General features: G+C 36.3%; 1 protein-coding gene across 1 annotated transcript in view; it reads left to right on the forward strand.

The window, feature by feature from the left end:
• The window catches only part of diaph2 (diaphanous-related formin 2), a 461650-nt gene that overhangs the window by 279775 nt on the left and 172962 nt on the right, over nucleotides 1–8913 (forward strand). The window contains exons 22-23 of the mRNA XM_037675202.1: nucleotides 1088–1189; nucleotides 3513–3752. Coding sequence (XP_037531130.1) covers nucleotides 1088–1189; nucleotides 3513–3752 — 342 coding nt within the window. The remainder of the gene's footprint in view (nucleotides 1–1087; nucleotides 1190–3512; nucleotides 3753–8913) is intronic.

The raw sequence follows: 8913 nt of genomic DNA on the forward strand, positions 1-8913 counted from the left end.
TTCACACAAACAATTAACATTTACTGAAAACGCATCCCCTCTCATTATCTCCCTCATCTCCATCTTAATCTTCAACCTCACCTCCACCAACCACATCTTGTTTTTTTTTTTAATTTGTTGTTTTTCTGTTAGTAACCCCCCTCCCCACCCCCCCCACCCCCCCCACACACACAGATACCTTTTATCACACAGTAGCAAATTAATGGCAAAACCTTTGTATGCATTTCATAGATGATTACAAGTTGATGTGCATTATGCTGCAGAAGGTCATCTATCTGCAGTCTCTGACAAGTTTGGTAATTGGCTTAAGGCCACAACTCTAATGTTCAAAATAGCAACAACTGCTAACAGTGCTAGTTTCCACCAACTCATCAGCAAACTTCAACTGAAAGAAATCAAATTTGGAAAATTATGGATATTTACTGTAGTTTCATTGACTCAAAAAAAGCTGTTCTTACATGATTTATAATGAAATGATACACAATAAGTTAGAATGGAATGTGTTAGAGATGGTCAGCGCTGGATGGGATGAATAGTTAGCCACTCAAGAATACAGATAATTTAAAACAATTACATTGATAGGTTGGTTTGATACATTATTGCATGATATAAGTAAAACTAAAGTGGTGATTTTTTTGTTTTTTTTTGTTTGTTTTTACTTTGCCAACAAATGTTTTGATACACTTTAATTAAATAGTGTGGATACCAAATAAAATTCATTGTTTTTGTAGTCCAAAAAAATGGACATAATTTGGGTGGATGGATGGATGGATGGATGGATGGATGGATTGATGGAGGATGGATGAATGGATGGATGGATAATCTGTCTGTCACTTGTTTTGCATTGGTATAGAAAACTATACTCAAGTGCATAGTGTCACTGTGCTACACTTATTGCCTGTCTTAAGTTGAATGGCAGCACTTGATCTTGGAGTCTAAGTTGTTTATTTATGTATTAATTTGTTTGTTTTATTGTTTTAACTTTTATGTTCTGAGATACATGAACAAACTCAAAACAAAAATAACAAAAAAAAACATAAGAATCACATTACCAGCAGCGCATTTTTGTGTGTTCTTTTCTATGTAGAACCTGATAAAGAACTTGCCTGAGCAGAAAGAACTGAGCGCTCTTGCAGAACTAAAGGGTGAATACGATGAACTGGTGGAGTCCGAGCAGTTTGGCATTGTGGTGAGTAAAATAAGTTGTTGTTAAAATACAAAACACACTAAAAATAAATGTTCTCCTTGTGTGGCTTCTCCAGCTTGTGAAATACTGAATAACAGTACATTTATATTGATAAGTATTAGAAGGCCACGACTGTGTCTTTAGTTTACTTATCTCTAATAAGTGTAAAAACATAAACAAGTCACAAATTATGCTAAAACTTGGTAGCACAACTTCCAAAAGACAGAGGCTTTTGTCAAAAACAAGTCCTTTAGACTTGAGCAAAGAATAGTTAATTTTTTTTTTTTGATGAGGATTCAGCATGAAGAACTTTGTGAATGCTGTACTTTGACATCAGCTGTCAGTGTTGTCTCATGATAAAATCATACCCCGAGGCGATGACTCCTGTCTGTTTAAAAGTCTTTGAAAAGAACGCAGCTTTAGGCATCCAGCCTGGTGATGTATCCCAATCCTCTTATCAATTTACCATGAAGATCCAAAGATCTTTTTTTTTGCTGTTGCATGATAAATATTGATGTGGGGGATATTGTATACTTGTTTTAAAGCCGTCAAAAAAAAGTACCTGTATTTTCATTATATAAAAAGGGGGTTTTAAGGTTGATGTATTCACAGAGCCTATCTGCAATAATCTGTTACACATACAGTATGTTAATTAGCGTTCAGGATTTCTGTTTGATAATAAATGCAATAATCCAAATGACAGAAGAAATATGTTGTGAAGTCATGTTTTGACAACATCACCTGTTATATTTGCAAGTCAGCCCAGGTTTAAGTGCTGTTACACCAACTAATGAGAGTGACCGAGTAGGTGTGGTTAAACTGATGTATTGTAAATCTGCTGCAGAAGAAGGGAAGTGCATCTTCAAGCTGCTCTGACCTTTCCAATTAGTTACAGCTGTAATTACTTTTTAATTAACAACCTCTGCCATCTATTCACTGACAGGATACCCAGCATTTTTTGGCTACTAAGGAAGATGATACCTTTAATGTTAACTTTACTACAAGATCACAGAGGTACATAGCTTGTTTTCATCAAACATGTGTTCAGTCTGACCTGAGGGTTGCAGACATGCTCCATGATGCCAGTAATTCTCTTTACTCACTGAAAGCTTTCTTCTTACGTCTTTAGAAGATGCAGTGAAGCAGGAGGTGGCAGTTTGTCATGGGATCTCACCAATGTTGTGATCACATACCACCTCACTGATTGAGCTTCTCCTCATTGCAGATATATTTAGTTCCCTTGGGAAATAAGCACTGCTCAAGCGTTCCTGTGCCCGAGCTGTCACCAACACACTCAATTACTGTGTGATTCTTACTACTGTATACAAACCAATTCAAGGAAGAGGTGGGAGGGTTTCTGTTTCTGTGCCTTTATAACAATGGACCGCGGACAAACAATCTTATGTTGATGTGATGCTTATTTAATTCCCTTACTCATTCATTAATCAGTACCCCCAGGAAAGGTAAGAAAGGTTCCATTCGAACATGGGATTGCCATGTTGAAATCCACAATGGCTGCTGCTATGTATGTAAATATGTTAACCTTATGAGCTGGGCACTTGAGAAATAAGCAACGTGTCAACTTCCATTTTGGTGTGTGGTTTGCATCTACACATAGTCACTATCAAAAATAGATTTGCTCTGTCAAAATCTAAAATGGCTGCCCGCCCTCAAATATGTTTATGTGTTAACTTTTAGAGTTGGATATCTTGTAAAATAAGCAACGTGTCGACTTCAGTTTTGATGTATACCTTCATCAATACATAGAAAAATGCCTCTATCAATAATTGGGTTCCCACTTCAAAAACCAGCATATGTCTGTCTGTCTTGTGAACTACATAACTTTGGTTACCATTTTGGTAAACAATTATATCTAGGCATAAGAAAGGTCACAATTAAGAATGGGGTTGTGTCAAAATCCAAAATGCCCACTGCCATGTATATAGTTTCCTCAAATGATTTGGCTGGCCCTTAATTTGGCCAGAGATTAATCTGGCTCTGCCATTGTGCCTGGTCATGGATACAGTTGCTCATTCCTCTTATCAGGCAGGAGCCGTCACTCTGTTCTGCCTGTTCTAGCACATGTTTTACTGGAACACTGGTTTCATGGTAGCAGTCTTTTAGAAAAAATGTACAAATAGTAAATGAATGGTTTAATAAATTACGTAGATACTTACTATCTATAATATAGTAAATCTATAATATATGGTGAAACTTTAATCAACATTGAGTACATAGTTAGAGGCATCAATATTATTATTATTATTTGTTTTTTTTTTTCAGAGCTAACTTTTCCTCCGTTGTTTGTTTTTATTTCCACACTCAGATGAGTTCAGTAAAGCTGCTACGACCACGTCTCAACGGCATTCTGTTTAAGCTGACGTTCGAAGAACAAGTCAATAACATCAGGCCAGACATCATGAATGTAACGTTCGCCTGTGAAGAGGTGAAGAAGAGTGAAGGTTTAAGTAAACTTCTGGAGCTCGTATTGCTGGTTGGCAACTACATGAACGCTGGCTCGAGGAACGCACAGACATTTGGTTTCAACATCAGCTTCCTTTGCAAGGTAAAGTACCGCCACACCACATATAAATGTTTATAATAAAAAAAGCAACAGTAAACTGGTATTAACATGGAAATATATTTTTTAAAGTTCCTGTTTTATTTCAGTCTAAATTATACTAAAATTCCCATTTAGATACTACAGACGAATTAGATTGCAGTGCATGATTAAATAAATACATAAATAAAAATAAACAAATAAGTGGATGTTGTTTTACTGACAAAGGCAGTATTCATTGTGACTCAAGTAAATTTACAGCATGCAACTATTTAGGAAGAGTGACTGATTTGCAAAACCAAGCACCGTTACACAAAACACAAATCCCACAAACACGTGTTTGGAATAAGATAAACCTATGTATATTAAAATATACTGCATGTTGCAACATATGTAGGGTGGAATGGCATTGTCTGTATTTTATTTATTCTATAACTGGTCAGCCAAGGTCAGGACATTCATTTATTGTATGTGTGACACTGACAGCTCTGCTGCTCCTAATTGGCTGCATCTAGAGATTTCGTCCTCAGGACACATATCCTTATGGTCATTATTTGGAACTCCTCCAACGAGGTCCGGCTTCCATTACACTGCCAATCTTGTTATGATCAGCTCACTTCATACCTGGAACCAATTTAAGGGGATAAAAAAGTACCATCTATAATTACAGAATGAGATACTGTCTATAAGGGTCTATGTCAAATCATACTATATTTGGCAACTCTTCCTGACTTTTAATGTCCATATACCTTCATCATCATATTCACCACATGCATTGTGCTCTTTATACCTTATTTTTGTATATGCTTTATATCAAATTACAAACTAAATTCAATAAATGATTTGGCTTGAAGTTTCTGTTTCTGGCATCTCAGAATTTCCTGCACAACCTACTTTAAATATTGTATAAGGAAATGCCTATCATTGTCCTTTTAGTCAATAGGAAGCAAAATCAGAGAAACACTGTACTTTGAATCATTTTATTGGTGCAGCAGTAGCTAGGTGGTCAGTGCCACAGTCTTGTAATCCTGAGGTTGCAGGTTCGAGCCCAAGTTGCGTCAGGAAGAACATACAGCAACAAACAATTGCCACATCTTTCATTTGAGTTTGCTCGCTGTGGCAACCCCTGAAGAAGGGAGCAGCCAAAAAAAAATTACTTACTTTGGATCATTTTATACTCAATTAGCAGTCGTTTAAGAAAACCTGTAGAATGACTGAGAGCTATGTTAGGATGGATTGTGAAGTTGTCATGCTGTATGTTTTAGTAATGTAATGGAAATGTAATCCCAATCTGCATGTTATGGTATTATAACTATCGTACTAAAGAGCATTTGCATCACAATGAGAAACAATGACATTTAGCTATTTGTTTGATATTTACCTAACCCTCAGTATTATCATAAATAGGTTCTTGTAAAGACCCAACGACAACAGATGCACATTTTTTAGGAGCTGTGCAGTGTGTGTACCAAAGTTACACTGTGTGGATTAAAGCCAGGAACCATGGTTGTTAGGGCACAGTGGACCTATTCCTGGAAGTGGTGACACTTACATAATTATCTGTGGACTGATTATGTGAAGGGGCAGATGAAGTCCCATGCTAATTCCTGCATCTGCATGGATCTATGGCTATTTTACCATAAATACAGTTGGTACCCAAATCTGGGCTCATAAATGTTTAAGCTTCTAAACTATAATATTGGCTTAAATGAAAGCTGATGTAGATTTACAAACACTGTTACAACAGTTGATCAATTAAACAATAGTACAGAAGAAAAAAAAATATTTATAAGTGTACTGTTTTATTTACTGCAACATTTATGACAAAATATGCTACTGACAATATTCAATTAAATTAATTTTCAATTTACTTTATTTATATAGCTACACATCACAACAGAAGTTGTCTCAGGGCACTGAACACAAGCACTCACATACATACAAAAAAACAATTATGAAAAGTTATCTATTTAAGGAAGGAATATGTTTTTACTTTATTCCTATTTTTAAGACCAATTCTTCTCTCGCAACAAATTGAGTTGATTTGATAGGTGTCAGTCAACAAGTCCTCAGAATTGTAGTGAACTAGGCCTCCGACCAAAACCTGTCTCTGAAGACCTTCATGGGACAGGAACTGTTATTTCATTGATTTGAATCCAGAAATACAAATTAGCTCATCCAGAGACTGTCTAATTGTATCCTGAATTAATCAATTGAAAGAACACTCTTCTTTTTATATTATCATTACTATTTTACAATATCTTGATAATCAAAAGTGTGTTTAGTTCATATAATTTCTAATGTTGAAAGTAAACCACTCACTTAAATCAGTATTAATGATTTTTTAAACCTCATTAGACTTTAAAATCAAGTTAAATGTCTATTTACAAAGTAATTATGCATTTTGATCTTCTGTCTGAATGAGAAGTCAGTGATGTCTGTCGAAAGTCAGAGACAGTCAGAAAACAAGTTATTAGAACGAACTGTATTGTTTTTAAACCTACTAGACGATAAAAAGAAACAACTGGCATCTGCGTTTGTCTCACTTCGCCATAACATTTCTCTGTCTGTACTAAACGTTCCTAAACATTCTTGCACCCTCTCTTGACTTTTAATAACCCTCTGACATCACTAGAACCACCCCCTGTTGGTTGTTTCAACCAATCAGGAAGTACTAAGTGACCGGAAGTGAGGACTCTTTAAAAAGTCAACTCTTCCTGGAACTATTCAGTCTTGGAAGAAATGGAGTCTTCTCGACTCTTCAGTCTTTGACCGGAGTTTTCATGGAGTCTTCTTGGAGTCTTCCACTTCTGAGTGGAATCTCTGACGGATTCACGGCGCCTCGCTGTGAACTCACCCGGGCGTAACGCCTACAACTTCGTAGGAAGCTTGTTTGTTGAACGGAGTAAATCGACACGACTTCTGACAGTGACAAGCCACTTTAACCGGAGACGCTGTAAAGGTAGCGTGCATAGGGACATCTATACCAGAGCTGATCTTCATCTGCCAAGGTAAAGAGACGTCACGAGTGTCGCGCACTAAGTGTACCAGAGGTTTGAGCTGGTGTTGAAAGAAGCGTGCTAATGCTGGTCAACAAAACATACATCTTTCCTTCATCCATCCCTACTTTAAACTTCTCCATTCCTTCCTTTAAACCTTTCTATTTCGCCAGTAAATCAATCTAGATGCCTTCAGAAATGTTATTTTGTCTTGTTAGTAAAGCGTGCCAAGTTTTTATTAATCAGAACCAGATCAACAAATCCAAGTGTAAATGTTTTGATGTTAAATTTTGATTCTGTTAAATAAATGACCGCATTTATTCTGATGGGTCAAAGAAAATGGCATCTCATGTCACTGATTAAACAATGAACACAGTTATCTTGGTCACATGGCATTAATTTAACTCGGAAAAAGAAAGAACCCGTTGTAAATAATTAATTAGTAGTGTGTCCACAGCAAAGCTGTCCCTGACATACTACAGAATGAAAAATAGCTATTCTTATTTTTTTATTTTTTTTTTTGTATTTTTTTTAACGATTGGTAAGCCGAGTTTCATAAACTTGGTGGTGTGTTTCATCATATACGTCTGGCTATGTCATTATTTATACATTTATCTGTGGTATTTAAAAACTTAACAAAGACTTGAACATATTGCATTGGTACTGATAATAATTAACAACGTGTTTACACGTGCATCACTGGGCTTTTTTATTTAATTTTATTTTGTTTGTTTACTTTTATTTATTTATTTTTATTTTACTTTTTAAAGAGAATAGCAATGCATGATTTCTAGAAGTCAACCACTTTTAAATCATATTTGCAGCCAGGCTTCATGTTCTAAAAAAAATACCTTTACTTTGATGATGAACGTGTAGTATTTGTGAGAGCTGACTGAATCAGTTTGGAGTGTTGCTGTGAAGCTTGTGAATACCTCAGGGGGCTGATTGGGCCATTATTGATGGACATGGAGGGAAAGAAGTACGCTTTCTCACTTAAAATCAATCATGTAAATGGCCCCCTGGGTGGAAGGTCTAGTGTACCTAATGCGCTCATCAGGGAGGAGGTTGATAATAGTGGGAATGTGCAGTTGGGAACAAAACACACTTTGGCCTAACTTTGTCTTTAGTGTTTATCTCTCCGAGTTAACTCGCTTATTGTGTGTGTGTGTGTGTGTGTGGGGGGGGGGGGCATGTCTGAAATGAACTGTGCCCACCTCAGGATGGATTAATAGATAGCAATGTAATGTAAGCAATGTAGCATGCTAGTTTTAAAGTCAGTAGAGTAGTTGCTGCATCAAGAGCAACCTTATGACAGGAACCCAACAAAGTTCAGTCAGGTCATCTGAACAGTTTCTTTTTGTTGTCGTCGTTGTTGTTGTTGAGACGTTTCGTCCTTTATCCAAAGGACTTCATCAATCCGAGGAGCCACAAACATACGCATGACCTGACTGAACTTTGTTGGATTTTCTACCTGGATTATTGAGCATGAACTTTGATGTTTGGAACCACTTTGGCAACGGCTGCCTCAGAGGAGTCAATGGGGGAGAGGGCGGGTCCCATAAACCAACTTATAACCAGCAATCTGGTCGGTCCACTATGAGATCATGCTGCTTGTGGAACTGAGTTTGTTTGTGGATCCTAAGATTGATGAAATACTTTGGATGAAGGACGAATTGTCTCCATACAACAAAAAAAAAAATATCAAGATGACTTGACTGAACTTTGTTGGATTTTCTACCTGGATTATTGATCATGAACTTTGATCTTATGACGGGAAGTCATCTACCTAATATCACTTGATGCTGTGGTCTAATTACCATTGTCAACAGAGGAAATCTTTAAACATGCCAGTGTCATATAGTCATGACCAAAACACATGAAGTTAATGTCTTTCTTGCATTTACAAAACCTATTCTAAACTGTGGCCATGTATTCATGTAGATGATTCAGATTTATATCCATTTTGCCTTTCCATTAAGTCAGGATTATATGAAGCTTTATGCGCAACTATAAAATATGTTTGTACTTAGCTGCTGTTCTACAGGAGTTAAATTAAAGTATATATCATTCAGTAAGTGTGATTGTTTTATATTCCCACAACCATTTTTATTTATTTTTTTCAGTTAGTACTGGTAATGATTGTTTGTTTGTTTATATATATATATATA

The sequence above is a fragment of the Nematolebias whitei genome, chromosome 4, assembly GCF_014905685.2.
Source record: "Nematolebias whitei isolate Nwh7 chromosome 4, NemWhi1, whole genome shotgun sequence".
NCBI classification, from domain to species: Eukaryota; Metazoa; Chordata; class Actinopteri; order Cyprinodontiformes; family Rivulidae; genus Nematolebias; species Nematolebias whitei.